Source organism: Panicum virgatum, chromosome 7K (genome assembly GCF_016808335.1).
Source record: "Panicum virgatum strain AP13 chromosome 7K, P.virgatum_v5, whole genome shotgun sequence".
Lineage (NCBI taxonomy): Eukaryota > Viridiplantae > Streptophyta > Magnoliopsida > Poales > Poaceae > Panicum > Panicum virgatum.
The window spans coordinates 49081474-49102342 of NC_053142.1; the positions used below are offsets into that span (position 1 = coordinate 49081474).

At 46.3% G+C, this 20869-nt stretch overlaps 2 protein-coding genes across 2 annotated transcripts; both read left to right on the forward strand.

The window, feature by feature from the left end:
• The first annotated feature begins 342 nt into the window (after positions 1-342).
• On the forward strand, positions 343-4655 carry LOC120641937 (loricrin-like). Its single transcript, XM_039918271.1, has 2 exons — positions 343-834; positions 2118-4655. The coding sequence occupies exon 2, from the start codon at positions 2457-2459 to the stop codon at positions 4455-4457; it is 2001 nt and encodes a 666-aa protein (XP_039774205.1). The 5' UTR covers positions 343-834; positions 2118-2456; the 3' UTR covers positions 4458-4655.
• A 1019-nt stretch (positions 4656-5674) lies between these two features.
• Positions 5675-17639, forward strand: LOC120641938 (DNA-directed RNA polymerases IV and V subunit 2-like). The gene is made up of 8 exons (XM_039918272.1): positions 5675-5934; positions 7694-8327; positions 8894-9094; positions 10857-11737; positions 11839-12130; positions 12751-13689; positions 13921-14192; positions 16887-17639. The coding sequence occupies exons 2-8, from the start codon at positions 7719-7721 to the stop codon at positions 17386-17388; spliced, it is 3696 nt and encodes a 1231-aa protein (XP_039774206.1). The 5' UTR covers positions 5675-5934; positions 7694-7718; the 3' UTR covers positions 17389-17639.
• The last annotated feature ends 3230 nt before the right edge of the window (positions 17640-20869 follow it).

The following is a 20869-nucleotide window of genomic DNA, read 5'->3' on the forward strand; positions in this document are numbered from 1 at the left end:
GATGATCTTTCAGGCACAGCAAAAGGAGACTCCAGCAGACGCCTTTGTTGCTGTTCTATGCGGGGGACACGATCCCGTCAAATTTTTGAATGTTTGACTACCGGTAACTTGTAAAATAACTTACTTGAAAACATAAATTGTTATGATTTGGATTTGTCTCAAAAAGAAAGAAAATCCTTTCGCTATCGCATGATTCCAGCAGAGAAGCTACTCTGCGAGATCATACAAACACTGTTTTTAGAAAATTATCGTTCTAGATCCAGGGGATTGTGGCCAATCGAACGGCCAGGAGGCGCTGACCCACGTGACGCTAGCTTACGCGCGCCGGACAAAAAAACAAACAACGAAGCTGTTCGTGGCGTCAGGTTGATTGGAGGGGCCACCCGCACCGCACCGCAGCGCGCCCGCCGTCCGCCGCTCGCCTCGCCTCGCCTCGCCTCGCCCCGACGCGACGCGGCGCCGGCCGCCCACGCGCGGGCGGGCGTGCGTTGCGGCCGGCCCCACAGCCGGCTCACCGCGTCGCCTCGCGACCGCGCGCCGTGGCTGCGGCCGGAGCCGAGCGCCAGGCACCGTTCCCCCCTTCCTCTCCCTAATCGCGCGCATGGTTAGTTGGCTGATGCAGTGATGCTAGTAGGAGGGCTTGGTGGGTGGTGCTCCTCCCGAGCCCCCAAAAGCCAAATTCCATTCCCCTATGGCATCGGCATGATGCCATAAAGCTCCCAGCTTTCCCTCCCCACGCCTCTTTTTATCTCCCGTGCCCCCGTCCCCATCGCCTCCGCGCCGGCCTGGTCTCCTCCACCCTTTCGCTTCGCCGCCTCCGGGTTCCCTGCGCCGGTACTGATCTCCGCTTCTCAGCTCTTTCTCTCTTTCTCTTGCTAGGAAACCTTCTCCCCAGTTTTGATTGTTCTTTGAGGAGAATTGGACTTTCCTTCGGCTGTTGAGGTAGTAGTACTCGTTTGTTCCGTGCTGTGATTATTGGAGTTTCTTCGGGTGGAGTACGTGTAGCAGTCCTTTTAGTTGCAGTACTTGTTTGCTCTGTGCTGTGAAAGGACAAATGACTGCATGATCCTAGTGAACGAGTTTTAGCCGAAAACATGGCAAATTGAAGCCTTTGATGTAACTCTTGAGAATTTTTAGTGGAAATTTGATAAGTCGTGAGGGTTCAAGCCCCTCTATCCCCAAACCCTCTTTTATTCCCTAACCATAGTAGTTATCCTTTTTTTTCTTTTATCAATGGGTTTAAGATTCATTAGCTTTCTCATTCTACTCTTTCACAAAAGAGTGCGACGAGAACTCAATGAATCTTATGCTATTCATTAAATAGATGATTTATTTTTTATTTGATAGGGTTACCCCGCCTCATTTGATATTCATGTCTTTGTAGAGAAATTACCCTGTAGTTTGGGGGGAAAAATTCATGCTATATGCTGTGACTTGCTATACTTATCACCACTTGTCGATTTCTGAGGCATATTTCTGCCAGAGTTTTAAACTAAAAAATTCAAGGATGTCAAGGGTACTGCACGACAATTTTTGCACATATCTGTTTAATGGTTTCTAGATTTTGTAATATTATCATGAGCTCACGGAATTTGTCTGGAAAGTTCACAGTTCTTTCCTTCTTCCTTGTTTAATTTTATTCTCTTTTAATCGCATGTTTTGAGAATTTGAGGCTTCATTATCAGTGGACTTCGTGTGGCAATCATTTCATGACTACTTGTTTCTTCTTTGTTGGAGTTATTGAATGTGCGGAAGTTAAGACGTTGCCTTGATGCCTTGAATGATTGTCTCTATCTATGGTCTCAGTGAATGGATTTTAGTTGGAAAAGTTAGCATAAATCAACTTATCTGAAACTTTTTATGCATGCTTGTTGAAACTATTTTCATTAAATTTTGGCACGTTCTTCAGGCTGTTCGAATCCATTTATAGTTTTATACCAGGTCTTGTGGTACCCCTTTGCTTGTTTGTAGATTTCAGATACCATTGAATTGCTTGATATTTCCACCTTTTAGTTTCTTCTCTCACATTGTTCACATCAACTTCAAACAGTAGTCTTGTTATGATTCAATCTTGTTTGTTAAATTCCATTTATGACCTTAACTTGCTTCACCTGCAGATCTTGGAGGACATTGTATGAAGTCCGTTTGTGGTTCTGGACGCATAAGATAGTGTGCATATGATTTGTGTCCATAGTCCTGCAACCTCATCCTTTGCCATTTGGGATCAGTAAGCTTCATGCTCATGGACAGAGCTGATACATCAGGTTTTGTCAGTGGTGGTATACATTACATGAACATCCATGTGTATTTTCATTTCGTGTATACTATGTGCTTCCTCAGTGGTGAAGTTGTAAAGCTGGGATCCTGAGTTCTGTTAGTTGGATTGAAGCATCTGGTCTCTAAACAGCACTTAAATATTATTCTATCATAATCCTACCTTATTCATATTAAGCAGGATGGACCTCAATATGACAAATCTTTGGTTTCATGGGAAAGAACATATAGCTGCTGCTTCATTCTCCCAGGCTCAACCGACTGCAATAAATTGCAGGAATGAAGAACTAGCTGCTTCAGCTGTGAACTTGGGTTGCATTGGGAGCACAGAAATAGCAGAGAACTCTAGAAAATCATTTCAACATGGAGATCAAAGCTTGGCTGTTCCTGATGATGGCTGCAGACTGGTCCTTGGACTCGGGCCAACGCCAAATCTATATTCTGCTGATAGTCACTCATTTCGTGGAAATAAAGCTTATGAATCTGCTACTTTGCTCACTCAACATTGTGCCACAACCAATCCTGGTTCAATGTTGGGTCTTTCAAGATGCTATTCAAGAAATTTACAACATGCAACAGCGAGTAGCAGCAAGAATTATTCACATGCAAGAAAAACTGGTATCATCTTCCCAATTATTGATGAGGGATCAACTTCAGCCAAAAGGAAACCAGGTGGTTATATGCTACCACTTCTGTTTGCGCCAACATCAGATGATCTTTGTCTTAATGGAACATCTCCAGACGCCGATATCCAACAGCATGATGGAATTGAATATGATACTGAAAGTGATCATGATATATCTCTTAATCATCATGAGGTTCAGCCTAGCCCTGATTTGTCCATAACAACTGATTGTTCTTTTGCTACAACTTCCGATGTGGTAGTTGGTACAACTAGTGGGGAGCAGAGAAGTCATCAGCGCCATCCAAAGAAGTGCAGGTTCAATGGGTGCTCAAAAGGTGCCAGAGGTGCATCAGGACTATGTATTTCACATGGTGGTGGCCAGAGGTGCCAAAAGCCAGGTTGCAACAAAGGTGCTGAGAGCCGCACAGCATATTGCAAAGCTCATGGAGGAGGGAAACGGTGTCAAGAGTTAGGCTGCACCAAAAGTGCCGAGGGTAAGACAGAGTTCTGTATTGCTCATGGTGGTGGGCGCCGGTGTGGGATTGAGGGATGCACAAGAGCAGCAAGAGGGAGATCAGGATTCTGCATAAAGCATGGTGGAGGGAAGAGGTGCAGGATTGAGGGCTGCACTCGTAGTGCTGAAGGATACCCTGGGCTGTGTATCGCGCATGGAGGAGGTCGCAGGTGCCAGTACCCAAACTGTGGTAAGGGGGCGCAAGGAAGCACTATCTACTGCAAGTCCCATGGTGGAGGCAAGAGGTGCATGTTTGAAGGCTGTACCAGAGGTGCTGAGGGCAGCACGCCCTTCTGCAAAGGGCATGGTGGCGGGAAGAGGTGCCTCTTTGAGGGAGGTGGGGTGTGCCCAAAGAGTGTTCACGGCGGGACTAGCTTCTGTGTTGCGCATGGAGGGGGGAAACGCTGCAATGCTCTTGGGTGCACCAAGAGCGCTCGTGGTCGTTCTGATTGCTGTGTGAAGCACGGTGGCGGCAAGCGCTGCAAGTTCGATGGGTGCAACAAGAGCGCGCAGGGGAGCACAGACTTCTGCAAGGCCCATGGCGGGGGAAAGCGATGTGCGTGGAACACTGGCTGCGACAAGTTCGCCAGGGGAAGGAGTGGTCTGTGTGCTGCCCATGCGACCCAGATGGCTTCCAAGGCAGAGCATGATCCTGGGCAGGGTCGAAGCATGGCCGGGCCAGGCCTCTTCAGTGGCATTATCTCTGGTTCTTCAGCAGCTGGTAGCAGCATGGATCATGCCATCTCGTCCTCTGGCCAGGCCACTTGGTCGGACTGCGTCGACTCGTCGGGAGACATGCAGAGCGGCGGCAGGCTCCTGATACCGCATAAGGTGCTGGTACCTGGCTCATTGAAGGCTGCGTCTTCGTGCGGCCTGGCCGGCAACAGCCATGAAGATGGAGGGAGCCGGAGCCAGGGCTTCGGGCTCGTTGTGCCTGAGGGAAGGGTGCACGGTGGGGGCCTGATGTCCATGCTCGGAGTTGGGGGCAACCTGGGGAGCAATCCTGATGGTTCGAAAGCCTACAATACTGAGCATGCCACGTAGTGAGCGCAACGCAAAGTACTGAGGCTATTTTGTGTGCCTCTCTGCTATAATTCTTGCATGTAACATATGCATGATTTTGATTTGGCCATTGCGCCTTTTCTGTCAAGCTTAAGTAGAACTGGATAATTATGTGCCAATTGGCCCTCTGTGTAACACATACTTTCTATTTAGTATTTACAAGAGTGCTTGCATCATTCAGTCCTTGTGTATAGAGCCAGGAGTTTTATTGCCTGAAGCTGGGTTCAGAAGCAGGGTTCTGCCTTTTCATTCAGCTACAAACCGAGTATATGATACACATGCAGAACACCCTTGAAGTTGAAATTCTGTTTAACAGGAATGAAAGCTGCTGAACCGTGACGGCCCTGGGTTCAGGAAGTATATGAAAGCTTGTAACGTTGTCTCTCTGAATTTTTGCAAGCCTTTTAGCCTGATGCAGAATGCAGTGCTCCTCGAACAGTGGGGAGTGTCAGAGTGTGTGACTCTCTGTGAGAGCTAAATTGAAACCCATATCCACGGACGATTTGTTGGAATTTGCTGGGGCGAAATGACGTGGGAATACGAAGCGCGCTTACCATTGTCCTGGCCGTCGGTTGAGTTTCACTTGCCTGGCAACCAGCAACTGTTTTTTTTTTCCACACCAATTAGCACTAGCTAACAGTCTAGTAGTATTTTTTTTCTCATAGCAAATCAACATCAGCCATAGCTAGCCAAAGAGAGTGATTTTTGACTTGTGGCGTTCACACATCCGTTCCTGTATTGTAAACCTGCGAAACGGCGATGAACCGTGATCGCGCACAGAAGATCCCACACGGCACCCCTCTTCCCTGGATGACTGCCTGCCCGTTGGATGCCCTGCAGCGCACCATGGACGGCGGATCTTTCTCTGCAGATAGACACCCTATTCGCTGGGCTGGAGCGGTTGGCTGGAGCTGATTTATGTGAGGAAGAAGTATTGTAACGCTGGTAGTACTGTAGCAGCTGGTTACCGTAGAGTTCCAAATATCGAGAATCTGACCACATACAGCGATACTGTAGCAACGGTGGTACTGTAGCGCTGGTCAGACTGGACAAGCCAAGCGAATAGGGGTGAGAGTCCGTTTCACACAGACGCCGGGCCCCACAGACCAATCCCGTCCGGTGGGCCAGCCTGTCAAAGCTCGGGGCATCGGTGACGGCGACGCAACATTTCACTAAACCCCCTCCCTGGCTCCCTCCCCGTCCCGAGGCGCTTCTCCCGCAGAGGCACAGGAAAGGAAATCCCTCCCTCTCCCTCCCCCCCTCACGCTCGGGAGCATCGACCCCATCGCGCGACGGACTCGTGGTCCCGGCGAGCTAGGGTTCGGCTCCGGCGAGGCCACCGCGCGCGCCCCCAGGGTCGGGTGCGCGTACGGCCTCCGCAGCTCCCTTTCCCGCCGCCGGGCGCCGGATCCTCGACCCACCACTCCCCAGTGCTCTAGTGCAGGGGACATCCATTCAGGTGCGTGGATCGATCCTCTGGGTTTGTTGCCATGTCATTCCAACTTTGATTGGATGGATTCCCCTGTTCTGAGCGTTGGTTTTGGTTTTCATTTAGTTGGGGATTAGATTGCTGCGTTGGTGCGAGGTTAATCCACCGCATTCGTTAGTGATTCAACTAGATTTGTCTCTTCAGCGTGCAATACTGACACTAGTTTACACCGCGGAGGTTCTCACTACCCAAGGAGCGAATGCAGTTTATTTTCCGTGTCGTTTGATGGTTAAACTGAATCCATACGAGTATATGACCCACCCAAACCCCCATGTCAAGTTCATCCCCCTGGTGATAATTCGTTATTGTGAAATAAGATAATGCCGCAGTGGAGTAGAGGGGGTTTTCGGTTCTGACTTGCTTGTGTAAACGATTTACGTGTGACACCTGTCCAGTTTCTTAAGTTTGTGACCCATTGATGGATTGGCAAGGTGTTGATAAGCGATGGTTGTCGTTTGTATATCATTATTTTCTGATTTTTTGGGCTGTATGTTAGGGTGGATCAATGTTTTTAAATCGCCTAATCGTCTGATCGAACAATGGGTGGACCAGACGACTAATCGTGATTAGTCGTCGACTAGGGTCGATTAGTCGGGTCTGATCGACCCTAGTCGTCCACTAGTCGTCCAGGACATTTAGGATCCATATATATATATATATATATAATATTCATTAGCTTCAACAAAGAAGGACAAAGGAAAGGAAGGAGACAATTTCTGAAAACTTACTAGGATTTTTTCTATCTCTATCTCTTATTGCTCCTTGCTTATCTGGAGCTCGCCAGACCAGTCACCCGTGCTCACGCTCGCGCGCCGGCAGAAGGAGGTCGCCAGTTGGGGTAGCTCACCGGAGAGAACAGAGGGAAGAAGGGAGCTCGCCGGAGGGAAAGGAGGGAAGGAGGTTGCGAAGGCCAGGAGATGAGGGGCCGGACAGCGGCCTGGAGAGGAGGGTTCGACGGCCGGCAGCAACCTGTGCTCAAGAAAATCAATTAATACGCGCTGAGCTTTGAGGTTTTGTGCTAGGGAATTGGATGAGTGGCGAGAGCAGAGCGAGGCGCATTGGATTGTCCGGCTGATCTGAGCTAGAAGGTGAGGGAACGGCAGCGCGGGGTGGAGCTCCCCGTTGGCAAGCAGCGGGAGGTCGCGGGAGCCGCCCCCCTGTCGAGACGAGTGGCTGCCGACAACCCTAGACGCGGTCGTGCCCCTCCAGTTTTGTTTCTAACCAAGTGGGCTTGGGCCTCTCACTCTCCAGTCCAGCCCACAAGCAAACCAGCTACACAAACCTAGTCGAGATCACGCCTAGTCGGACGATTAATCGCTTCTAGTCGCCGATTAGTCGGTCGACCGGTCGATCAGGGTGCCTGATCGAGTCGTGGAGCCTAGTCGAGCACGCTGGACCGATAAGGTCGATTAATCGCGATTAGTCGCGCGATTTGAAAACACTGGGGTGGATTTATCTGATTTGTGCTACCGCTCGCTCCTTATGTTTTGTGCAAACTGTAAGCCGTATAAATGATTTAGCACCATACTGAGGTTGAGGCACACAACTTTGTGGGAAGATCCTGCAGGCATGCAACCGCTCATGCCATGTGCGCCTCGTGAGCGTGTTTTCCATAAATCATTAATGTTTTCAGTTTCTGGATGTCAACAATGCACTCTATATGGCATGTTTTCTGTTGAAACGGTTCATTTCGAATTGACTGATTTGGTGAATTTGTTATACTTGATAGGGTATAAGCTGCCAGTGTTTGTGCAATGGAAGAGCTACAGAAGGATGGTGGGCAATCACCAAACTGCTCTGATTCTGAGCTAGAACTTATGGTAGTGGATGAAGATGGAGCGGAGAAGTTCCATAACATGGATGAGGGAAGCAATGATTCTCCTATACATGTTGATGAAGGACAGTCCTCTATGGATGTGGATGTGAAGGGAAAAACATCCCTTGCTGATGAATCCTGTGATGATGGTGCTAATGGAAAGTCTTCTTCCGAGCCATGCTCAAATGTTCCAATCGACATGAGTGTAGAAAGCCTAGAGAAGTTTTGCAAAGAAGCATCAAGGTCTTTCTTTGATGAAATTGGTCTGATTAGCCATCAGATAAATTCCTACAATGAGTTTGTCTCGCATGGGCTCCAGGAGCTTTTTAATTCACTGGGCGAAATCATTGTTGATCCTGGTTATGATCCTTCAAAGAAAGTGTCAGGTGCCTGGAAGCATGCCATCATCAAGTTTGGGAGAGTGAAGCTTGAAAAGCCTGTATTCTTGTCTGGCAATGACGAAGTTGATATTGATTTGAAACCGAGGCATGCTCGCCTCCAGAATATGACATATGCTTCCAAAATTAAAGTAGAAGTGACGATTCAGGTCCAAAATATTTCCACGCTTTATATATGTCAATCATTTGTTCGTTCTGCCATAATTCCCCCGAAAATGAGCCACACATTCATACAAGATATAGAATCCATGGCGAGAAAAATGAATAAATTATAAACTGCTTCGCTATGGATGTCATGATCAGAATAATACATTGCAGGCAACAAGAAGTTCTGTTCAGTTCTCATAAGTAAACTTACAAACCAATGCCTTGGCTATTATTTTGCTACTGAGCAATATTGACTCGCCTGCATTTGATTGGAGTATTCCCCTGGTACCCTAATCAATGTATTGAATTTGTCTGTGATTGAACACCATGTGGAGGAGCCTAGTACTGGATGCATGATTGGTCTTTTCAGAACACCATTAGTTCTTTCTTTTTCTGCACACTGGATTGCAATTGAAGAATTAGGCCTTCAAATTTACTTATTCGCTGTGCTCAATGAAGCTAGAGGCATGAATTCATGCCACTGATTTTGGTATCACACGCACTGTTACTCAGATTTTCTTAGGTGTCACAGTGACATGATTATCTGATCTGTTTTTAATTGTATCAGGTTTATTCTTTAGAGAAAAGTGACAAGTCTAAAACAGGGACTGACGGTTTTGTTCAAAGAAGGGACTTTATGAATGAAACTCATTCGATATATATTGGTCGCCTTCCGGTTATGGTGAAATCAGATTTGTGCTTGCTTCACAAGGAAAGTGACTGCCTGTTCGATGTCGGCGGATACTTTTTGGTTAAGGGAATGGAGAAGGTATAACTCTGATCTCTGTTTGCCTTTTCCTTTTTTGTTAATGCATGAGAACCAATCAGTACCTAGGTTGGCAGGTAATGTGAGTACCTCCCAGAGGGTTTGGTACTCCACTCCTCTCTCTTAAGACAAAGCCAGGTGTTCATCTTCTCTCTGTGGCTGAGGTTTTTTTTTTGGTGTGTGTGTGTGTGTCCTTTGGGGGGTGGGGGGCGTATGCAAGATGATTGAATCGTCACATGTTTCAAGTGGCCCATTTGTTGTCTGAGATTAGACTATAGGGCAAACTTTCTTAGAGCCCAGTCAGAAAAATCTTATATGCATTACTGGCAGTTCTTAAGGTGGAAAAGAGGTCCGCATGTATTTTTCAAAAGCACTAGTAGTATAATGACTATATTTGCAATGTCATGAATTGTAGTTATATAAACATGGGGTGCTATCAAAGGAACTATCTTTGGCACAACTCCACACAAGGCTTCACCCCATGTTGCCGAACCTCGATCTGCCTCCTTCGGAGGCACCGGTCACTATGCCAGGATTGCATCTTCCACGAGCTTGCCGTGCCAAAAAAGAGCGGTGTGAGCTTACCATGTTTTATGCAGGTCTCAATGTTGCAAAGTCTCCATGTGGGACTAAATTATCATCCATATGATAGAGATTGATGTCACATCTTTGTGTATGGCCTTTTCCTGTGCGTCATTGCTGGATGAACAAAGAAGGTCATGGGCATTGCTAGTAGTAGAAGAGGAATAGACCATGGAAGGATAGAATATTGAATCGAACAATAAGTCAAATAGTAGCTAGGGATTGCCAATACAAAAGCAAAGAGTAAAAGATTAAGCTATAGCTTGATTGATAATCATTTCACCAACCATTTGAAATCGAACCTTTGCTTTTGGTATTTAAATTGCCAACACAACAAGCAAAGGCTGTATGGGCCTGGCCCATTTCGGTCCTTTCTTGGAATTGTCCAGCACTCCAGCTGTACTATGCACTCCAACATGTATGCAGGGTAAAATATGGACCGCACGGCCGTGTATGCACTTACGCATAGCCTGCTGCATGCCGTGTGCACAGAAAGTGGCCAGGTGGGACCTAGCTGGCATCCACACAGGGAAGCCAGGTGGACGGGATTGATGCACATGCAGCATGGATACACGGGCCCAGACAGACCGACACAGGTGCTCAGTTGGAAATGGTTTGACGGACCAAAAATCAGGCCAGAATCATTGCCTGCTTTACAAATAGTAGAGATATGTTCTAATTGTGCGGCAACATATTAATAGGCATACCATGTAGATTCTAATAGCTTATGGAAAATTTAATGAAGATTATTTATAGGAATAATGAGGTTTGTTGATGACATACTCTGACATCATTTCATGATTATAGAACTGAAGAGCTGATTACTCCCTCCGTCTTGAAACATAAGGCATTGAAGGGTTTAAAATTTGTACCCAAATATAAGGCATCCTAGGGTGTTTTGGAAACTAATTATTCCCAGCCAGCCATGAAATCAACAAAATGACAACCAAACAAGGCATTAAACAGGGGTACATGCATCATTTCCTCATCTCCTTAATCTGTCATGAAAATGCTAGGATGCCCTATATTACGGGATGGAGGGAGTATTTGCTAAGTTCATTTGGAGTTTCCTTTTGGGATGTGACTCTGTCAGAGCAACAGCTCTTTACTGCAAAGAAAACGTTGCACCCTATATAGCATATTTCTTCTATCTAACTATGCTTCCATTTTGTGAAACATCCAGGTATTCATTGCTCAAGAGCAAAGATGCCTGAGCAGGCTTTGGATTGTTGATCGACCTTGCTGGACTGTCTCTTTTATGTCTGAAATGAAGCGAAGGCGCATATATATTAAACTAGTGGAATCTACAAAGAGCGAAGATTTCAGCAGGAGCAAAATCATTTCCATTTCCTTTCTATATGCGACAATGCCAATTTGGTTGATGTTTTTTGCACTAGGAATATCATCAGACAAGGAAGCTTTTGATGTGATAGATATGCATGATTGTGATGCTTCTGTTATCAACACAATATCTGCAACTATCAAAGAATCTGATGAACTGTGTGAAGGTTTTCGTAAATCAGATAAAGCACGTCAATATGTTGACGAGTTGGTAAAAAAATCAAGATTTCCTCCAGCAGAGTCCTTTGATGACTATATTAATAAGTTTCTCTTTCCTGATATTAGTGGATATAGGAACAAAGCACTTTTCTTAGGTTACATGGTGAAATGCCTGCTAATGGCTTTTATTGGAAAGCGCAAATGTGACAATAAGGATGATTTCCGGAATAAGAGGTTGGACCTGGCTGGTGAATTGCTTGGAAGGGAACTTCGGGCACATATTAGGCATGCAGAGAGACGCATGGTTAAGGCTATTCAAAGGGATTTGAATAGTGACCGCGAGTTACAAGATCTTGCACATTATATTGATGCATCGATTGTCACTAATGGTCTAAATCGTGCCTTTGCCACTGGTTCTTGGTGTCATCCCTACAAAAGAACTGAACGGTGCTCAGGAATTGTTGCGACTCTAAGGAGAACAAATCCTCTTCAAATGATGTCTGACTTGAGAAAAACCCGTCAGCGGGTTGCTTATGCTGGGAAAGCTGGTGACGCTAGATATCCGTAAGTAACATTATTTTCATGAACCAAGTGTTGCATTTTCTATCTTATGATTTTGTACGTTTTAGTGTAAATTCCATCCTATTGAAAACCCTTACGTACAGGAATCCATCCTACTGGGGAAAGCTGTGTTTTATGTCCACTCCTGATGGTGAAAACTGTGGACTTGTGAAAAATCTAGCTGTTACTGCTATTGTTAGCTCTAGAGTGGTGCAGCCTTTGATTGAGAGTTTCATTTCTTGTGGAATGAGTAAGCTGAATGAAATTCCTACTGAGAACATTCAAAGAATGGATAAGATTTTTCTGAATGGCAATTGGGTAGGATCTTGTACTGATTCAGCTTCATTTGTATTGCGATTAAGGTGCATGAGACGCAGCAGTCTGATCGATCCACAGGTTTGCTCTCTTTCCCATGGTTAGATTGCTACACTCTTTCTGATTTTACTAAGTTGCTTGGGTTGCTGGTTCCATGTCTGTATAACGTTTTTGTTGCGGAAGAGTTTCTCTTTCCTAGTGACTTGTCATAGCTTTGTACAAAGGCCAATCTTCATGCATCCATATAACTTGTACAACCTGCTTGTTTGACAATGGTTTACCTTAGATCACTTCTTGTCTTCTTATTTAAACTTTCCAATCCTGTTGAGAATCTTGATGCTGTCTTATATATGTTATCTATTTCCTGAGAATTAGTTTTTTTTTTCACATTTTGGTCAATGAAATAAATAGGTTAAAATCTTTTCCGGTGAAGTGATCAAGTTGTTATCTTGGTTTGTTTATTACCAGTTTCCCAAATTGTTTTGTGTGTTGCCTTTTCTGTTCCAGTTAACTGTGAGCATTTCTTGTGATCTTATCTGCCTTGAGTGTTGTGTAATTTCAGATTGCATCCTTTTGTCAGTGCACAAACGTGATTGGTTGATTTTATTTTTTACACCTCAATTTTATTGTAACTTGTAAGATTATTTGACACCAAGATGTTCCTTATAATGTTTCCTATGTTTCCTGTTCGATCTAATTAGGTTGAAATCAAAAGGGACAAGCACCAAAAGGAAGTTCGTGTGTTTTCTGATGCAGGGCGACTTCTCAGACCCCTTCTTGTTGTTGAAAATCTCAATAAAATCAGAAAACCAAAGAGCCGCCGATACTCTTTCCAGGAATTAATGCAACAAGAAATAATTGAGTTCATTGGTGTTGAGGAGGAGGAGGATATACAATGTGCCTGGGGAATCAGACATTTGTTTGGGAGTAAAGGAGAGATATCTAGTTATACTCACTGTGAGCTGGATCCTTCTTTTCTGCTGGGACTAAGTTGTGGTATCATTCCTTTTGCAAACCACAATTTTGCTCGGAGGGTACTATACCAATCTGAAAAACACTCACAGCAAGCTATTGGGTACTCCACGACAAACCCACACATCAGAGTTGATACTCTTTCTCATCAACTATATTATCCTCAGAGGCCTCTTTTCAAAACAGTTGTAGCTGACTGTCTTGGCCGATCAGATTGTACTATTGGAAGAAGAGATGACTTTTCTAGACCAGAATATTTCAACGGTCAAAATGCGATTGTAGCAGTCAATGTTCATCAGGGATTTAACCAAGAGGATTCGCTGGTTATGAATAGAGCTTCTCTTGAACGTGGTATGTTTCGGACTGAGCACCTCAGGAGCTATAAGGCAGATGTTGAAAACAAAGATGGAACCAAACGACTGAAGAAGGAAAAGATAGACTTTGGAAAAATGGAAAGCAAAAGAGGGTGTGTTGACAATCTTGATGATGATGGCTTACCTTACGTTGGTGCAAGTCTTCAGACCAATGACATTATTATTGGGAAAGTTTCGGAATCTGGAGAAGACCACAGTATTAAGCTGAAGCATACTGAAAAGGGAATGGTTCAGAAAGTATTGCTTTCCGCAAATGACGAAGGGAAGAATTTTGCTGTTGTTACTTTAAGACAGGTAAAATGTTGATTGTCTTAGCAGAGAACTATTAATCCTGTAGCACATTCCTTGAATTTTGACCTCAACTTGCGGGTATACTAACCTTACTTATTAGACAGAATAATGCTGCATTTTTCTCTTGACCTCTCTGTGTTTCTAGGACTAGGATTGATAGAAACCATCGGCATCGGCAATGATTCTTAGTTTTTGATGGCCATATATAAAGTTTTTTGGCTGATCTGATTTCAGGTTCGAACACCGTGCCTTGGAGATAAGTTTTCTAGCATGCATGGCCAGAAAGGTGTTATTGGCTTTCTAGAATCTCAGGAGAACTTCCCATTTACTCACCAAGGAATAGTCCCTGATATTGTGATAAATCCGCATGCCTTCCCAACACGTCAAACTCCCGGCCAATTGCTTGAAGCTGCTTTGGGGAAGGGAATTGCCCTCGGAGGTACAATGAGATATGCTACACCATTCACCACAGCATCAGTTGATGTTATCGCAGAGCAGTTGCACAAGTAAGTGTTTCTTGTTCTGATGGATGAATAGGTGCATTCCTTAATTCAGTCACCAGACTATTGCGCTCTAAACAAATAGATGAAATGATTTGAAATGATTGAGCATTTTAGTGAGCATCTTTTAGTTGAACTTTGTGATTAGTAAGTTTGTTACATCTGATAAGGATCTTGTGCTCATTAGTGCACCCTATGCTCTGTTACCTAGTACGTTCTACTTAGGTAGTGCAGAAGAAAAAGAAAACAAGGGAAAGAAAAGACACATGCACAGAATCTGTTATGGTAAATGGGCCGACCTAGGCCCACGAGTACTGTAGCGCGTGCGTGAACAATGCTGAATCATATTTGATTAGGTTAATTTGGTTTATTAGGAAAGAGATAAGATAGACTGATTCGGTTAGGATATTGCTTAGGGGTCAAGTCAGTCGTCTCTATAAAAGAGACTATCATGTATCAGTTAGAGGCAAGCAAGAAGAACCCTAAAAGTAGTCAGAGCCTCCAAGGGAGGGCGACGAACAGGTTCTTCGTGCTATCCCTAGATCTACCATAACATTTGGTATTCAGAGCCTTAGATCCTGCGACCCCTGCCATCACCAATTTTTCCCCCTGCGCATTAGATTGATTTCACTCCCAAAAAAAAATCTCACCCAATCCCACCCCAGATTGCATCTGTTCGCCCATCTCTTGCCGATCATGGGTGAACCCATCACCAGAGCTGACCTTCAAGCCGGGGTTGACAAGATCCTCGCTGCGATCGAGTCCGTCATCGCATCCATCTCGACGTCACCCACGACGACGGCACCAACGACAGCTGCACCAGCATCAGCGCAATCTCAGGCGCCTACACCACTTCCTGCATCGGCACTTTCACCGGCGCCGGAGACAGCGTTGGCTACATCTGCATTTGCAACATCCTCTGCCTCGACTTCGGCCCCAACGATTGCAGCAGCAACATCATCCATCACCTCGACGGCCGCGGCACCTTCACCGCTAACCACCTCGTCAGCAGGACCAACGCCACCGCCGGACCAGCCACCGACGACACCAGCTGCGCCGCCCGCCGTCGTCGATCCGCTCGTGGAAGGGGAGCAGCAGCCACTGCCAGTCAAGGATCCGTCACCGCCGGCCCGTCGCCGCCTGTCGAGGCCGCTCTCGTCGGCGCGGATCTTCGCCGGCGGCATCTCCGCCCGCTATGGATTCGGTTGCCCCGCCCGTCGCGGTGCCGTCCGCACTCCTCGGGCCGTCCGTCGAGATGGCCATCCTCCATCACGGTGGATCCATCCCCGCCCATCGCGCCCCCGTCCACGGCTGTCCGTGCCTATCCGCGTCCGTCGCGCGGCACCAGTCCGCCTCGTCCGCGCTCCCCCATCGCGCGGCCCATGTCCGCCACGTCTGCGCGCCTCCATCCGCGGCCGGCCGCGCTCAGTCCGCGCACCTCCGTCCGCGACCGCTCGCACGCCAACAGCTCTGACGGCAGCGGTAGAAGCAGCAGCAGAGGCGCATCGACACCCCGCGAGGCGCCATGGCACGCCAGCAGCTGCAGGTGCTGGTCGTCCCCGAGCTGCTCGGCTGCATCTACTACACCGACATCGCCAGGCCCGACCACGGCATGCTGCCGCCCAACGCCGCCGCAGCCGTGAACGGCGTCGTGTTCTGCGGCGTGCTCGCCGGGCAGTTCTTCCTCGGCTAGCTCGGCGACAGGCTTGGCCGCACAAGCAGGTCAGTGCTGCTCATGGCCATCTGCTCCCTCGCGTCGGGCTCACGTTTAGGAGCTCCCCCGCCGGCGTCATTGCCATCCTCGGCTTCTTCCGCTTCTGGCTCGGCTTCGGCATCGGCGGCGACTACCCGTTCAGCACCACCATCACGAACATCACGTTACTCACCCAACACATCAAGCAGGCAGCCGTCGAGATCCAGATGGACATCTTCATCAATAACAGGCTACTTCAATCCTCTGCCTTTAGTCTGAGCACTATTGCAGCTCGAGGACGAGCTGTCTTCGAGGGGTGGAGAAGTGTTATGGTAAATGGGCCGACCTAGGCCCACGAGTACTGTAGCGCGTGCGTGAACAATGCTGAATCATATTTGATTAGGTTAATTTGGTTTATTAGGAAAGAGATAAGATAGACTGATTCGGTTAGGATATTGCTTAGGGGTCAAGTCAGTCGTCTCTATAAAAGAGACTATCATGTATCAGTTAGAGGCAAGCAAGAAGAACCCTAAAAGTAGTCAGAGCCTCCAAGGGAGGGCGACGAACAAGTTCTTCGTGCTATCTCTAGATCTACCATAACAGAATCAATTGCATAGATCAGGTGGTAACCTCATATTTTATATATTGGTAAAATTGGCAAAACATTCACTGCAGTGTTCATCTTGCTCATGGTTTACAATTGTTATTTCATAGACATTTCATATGCACATACCTTTTTATAGTTTTTTCTCCAAATTGTGAGAGTGTGCAGCTGTCCTTTTGTTTATCTTATATTATGTATCAGTTGATGCTTGTCATTTTCTTAACCGACACATACATAGCAGTGCTACTAGAAGATATCAAGCTCTGAGTGTACCCATACATTGACTTGTTGGTATCAATGAGCATCTTACTTTAGATGATCAAGCATATTTTGCAGGGGATAGATCTGAGGTGTAGACTTGTTTAGTCAATTTCCAAAGTCTATGTATCTCGTTGCATTGCAGGTTTGGATTTTCAAAATGGGGAGCCGAGAGCGTTATAAATGGCCGAACTGGTGAAAGGATGCAGTCCTTGGTATTCATGGGCCCTACATTTTACCAAAGGCTGATTCACATGTCCGAAGATAAGGTGAAGTTTCGCAACACTGGACCAGTGCACCCCCTCACAAGGCAGCCTGTCGCTGACAGGAAAAGGTTTGGTGGAGTTAAGTTTGGAGAAATGGAGCGTGATTGCCTCCTCGCCCATGGAGCAGCTGCCAACCTGCATGAGCGGCTGTTCATGCTTAGTGATTTCTCCCAGTTGCACATCTGCCAGACATGTGAGCGGGTGGCTAATGTTATCATGAGGTGTGTCCCAGGAGGGAAAAAGATCAGGGGCCCGTACTGCGGCTTTTGCAAGTCTTCCGAGAACATAGTGAGGATCAATGTGCCCTATGGTGCAAAGCTTCTCTACCAGGAACTCTTCAGCATGGGGATCTGCCTCAAGTTCGAGACAGAAGTCTGCTAGAACTCCTAAACCTATTTGCTATCCAGTCATGTACATAAACCTGTGTGATGCTGGCATAGCAAGGATGGGCGAACCCTGTGGAGTGAATTGCACTGGCTGTGGCAGCAGGATATTTCCAGTGGGTAGGGGGCGTCTGTCTCAAGTATCAGAAGAAACCCTGTTGAAACTAAACCCTGTAGCGTTTATTACTCCGCCCATCTGGTAAACTATGCCCAAGTGAATGAACACTCGTGTCCTGTTTCCTGACTGAATTTCTCTGTTGCGTGCCTTCAAATTTGGAGATTTTGTTTTTTATGTTGGTGCTCCGTGGGGATTTGGAAATGTGTCCATTGCGGCCTGGTGCAGACTGCTGAGCTAATGGTGCGATGGTTCGTAGGTCTGCAGCATGATTCATGACATACTGAAGTTTAAGAAGCAAAGGGTATGCTTGCCTTGAGAATCGTAGGTGCCAATAGGCTTTTAGACGTTTGATGGTTTGAGTCTACACTCTACAGACTCCAGTCTGCAAATTGAGCGAGCTAAAATTGTCAATAGACTCAGTGAAACTGCACATGTAGTCTGCACTGGGATCGTTGATCTGGGAGCCGTGTTGTTTGGATTGACGGAATAATTACTAGTTCGAGTTCATCTTAATCCTAGGGTTTGGAGGGGGGCAAAATACAGAAAATGTTCTGCTGTTAGCTAGTGAGTCTTTACTTGTTTCTAATCTGCAATCTAAATGATTAGCTCTGCTGCTGCCTGTAAAATACATACTCGTCACCATTCAACCTAAAACTAGGATGAAAGCTTCGTCTTTTTTTTTTGGCCTTTGCCCTAAAGAAAAACGAGCATCATCTTCCCTTATCATCTATGATCATCAAGAAAAAGCTGCATGATGGAAGGTACACTGTACACTTTGCATTTCTGCAGGCGAATCCATCACAATTCACAAGCATACACACATGAAACTGGGATAAAGTAAATAAGTATATCATGAGAGAGCTTGGATCGATCGTTACTCATCAACGATTTATTTGCACAATTGCATTGATACAAACTAAGGTACAGAACGCATGAGGATGATCAGAGACGAATCCGCCTCCCCATGAACTTGGATGAGCGATAAACCAGCACGGAAACCAGATCCTCTCTACCTGAGGGAACGAGCAGGGGACCAAGAAGTGAATGGGGGAACTCCATGCGAGGCCTCTCCTCCCACGGGCTACAGCTTGAGGAAGAAGAACAGTGCCCGATGCATCTTTGCCTAGCTTTTACGAGTGATGCTCCTCGATCCAAAGGTACTTATACTGCAAACACCCCGCCCTCCATCGCCCCCAAAGTCTTTCTCATGGCTGCTGGAACAATTGGACTTGGACCTGGCTTTGAAACATGTCTTGCAGTGACGGTCACAGGGGAGGTCACATACATTGAACCTGGACGCCCCTTCTTTAGCTTTTGCGTTTGGGCATATGGTTTTTGGCCTTTTGGGATTTGGGAGTACGAGTCATTGATTCTCTGGTGTCGTCCCGTCCCAGCTCTTGTTCTGCCTTTATGCTGTCATGCCCATTCAGTAGCGCACAATGACACAACTAGCCCACTGGGTTTTTTTTTTCTTTTTCATTGGGCAGATTTTATACTAGAAAAAGAAAAACTCAGACCCGTCGGAGAAGATGTCCCCGGAGGTACTGTGATTAAGGTAGAAGATGACAACCTCCACCACAGATTGAGAAAACATTTGAACTCCAGCTTTTGCCGGCAATAGGATTTTTTTTTACACCAGTCCCGTAAATTCGGCCCAACTAGGATTCGAACTCGAACCTGCAGGTGCTTACTCAGTTGCTCTAACAGCTAGACTATACTAGGAAATTCCTGATTAGGTAATATGTTTAGTTTATTGCATGATCGCTGTCATCATCTGTTTAATATTGGTGAACCTGGAAGTCCCACCGACAACCACCATGTAGGACAGGGAATACTTCGCGCGTCATGCCAATATCCTGCAACTGTATTATTTGATATCCTCAATTCAAAATTCACATCAGCCTGATCATGTTCATAAGACATCAATAATAGATGCAAAAAAGTTTTGTTTCATCATGTTTAGCTTATTGTTTCATCATTAGTCGCACGCACATCTCAGGGAACTAGCTATATGCCTGTAACTGTAATTAGGCTAAGCTGTAACAGATGAATTTCTCTTCTGCCTTTATAACTGAATTTATTTGACAATTGCTTCTTCAAGACTAACAATTAATGGTCCAGAGAGCACTATCAGCTAAAATGCCTCAATGCGCCTGTTGCTGTTGTGCCACATCTGAATGACTGAACCAAATATTCACACGAGGCAATCACAGAGTGTCAGGTTTTTGCTGGCAGCTACTACTCGATCAGTGTGATTAACGCACAAGTTTGACAAGGTCTGCATGTTGTTTTGAGCTGAAAGAAATGTGGGTGGCCAGGAACCGAGCGACGACACATGCACGGCATGCAGCGCTCTGCTCTGCTGGAGATAAGGGAATTTGCAGGGCGGGCGCTTTTTGCTCCATGCGCTTTCTGCGATTCCGAGCTCGCGCCGCGCGCAGATCGACCAAAAGCCTCACGAGATTATTCCCTTGGCTCCCCGGCCGGCTTCTAAGCTGCTAGCTAGTTAACCTAGGCTGCATCACGGCCAGGTGCATTGCCAACTCCATCCACACTGCGCCGAAGTCCACGTACAGGTGGGAGCAGCCTATCTAGCTACTACGAAGAGTACTCTTCAGTAGCTCATCAGTCTGGCAGCTAGACTTATAAATAGCATCCAGCTCTGAGCTCACCATCAGTGGCGGATTAAACAAGTCAAGTGGTCCATGGGGAGTGGAGTAAGTAATTAAGAGTCCTCGCTAGATAATTGGTTGGTTGTCACCTGGAGTTCTCCTCAAACCACTTCAGTTGCTACACACGTTTCATGGCAATGTTTGCATGTTTGTGTGCGCTCATGGGGCCGGAATTGTGTGCATAGTGAAGTGTTTGGGGGAACTCTGGGTGGCAATCAACAGTATGATGTGTTAGGTCTGTAAGTTCGGCAGCATGCATGCACTTTTTGCTAGGTGCTGCATGTACTTTGTAGGTTGTACTAGATCGACCATCATGTGATGTACTAACATAGTGGGAAGTGACTAAGTGAGTAGGTTTGGTGTCCCCAGGAGTTCTCCCCAAGCACTTCACGAGGCACTCTTTGAGAGCTTTAATTTGTGAAGTGTTTGGGGGAACTCTTGGTTTCACTAAGCATTTGCTAGATACTCTATATTGGTCACATGCATGCCACAGCGTGCGTGATGAGTTAACAGCAACAACGTTTGGTGCTACTAGGAGTTCCCTAGAAGCACTTCACAGGGCCTTGGATGGCTTAATAAGGCTTTTGTGAAGTGTTTGGGGGAACTCCAAGTGTCACCAAGTATGCAAATATGATGGTCATGTGGATAACGTCATATATGCGTCAATGAACAATAATGTCGTCCGGTGT

Bases quoted from the DNA above. Each gene is read 5' to 3' on its own strand.
- LOC120641937 (XM_039918271.1), top strand. From the start codon at position 2,457: ATGGACCTCAATATGACAAATCTTTGGTTTCATGGGAAAGAACATATA.
- LOC120641938 (XM_039918272.1), top strand. From the start codon at position 7,719: ATGGAAGAGCTACAGAAGGATGGTGGGCAATCACCAAACTGCTCTGAT. The intron at 9,095-10,856 runs GTATAACTCTGA...TGAAACATCCAG, and splicing joins TGGTTAAGGGAATGGAGAAG to GTATTCATTGCTCAAGAGCA. The intron at 14,193-16,886 runs GTAAGTGTTTCT...GTTGCATTGCAG, and splicing joins ATCGCAGAGCAGTTGCACAA to GTTTGGATTTTCAAAATGGG.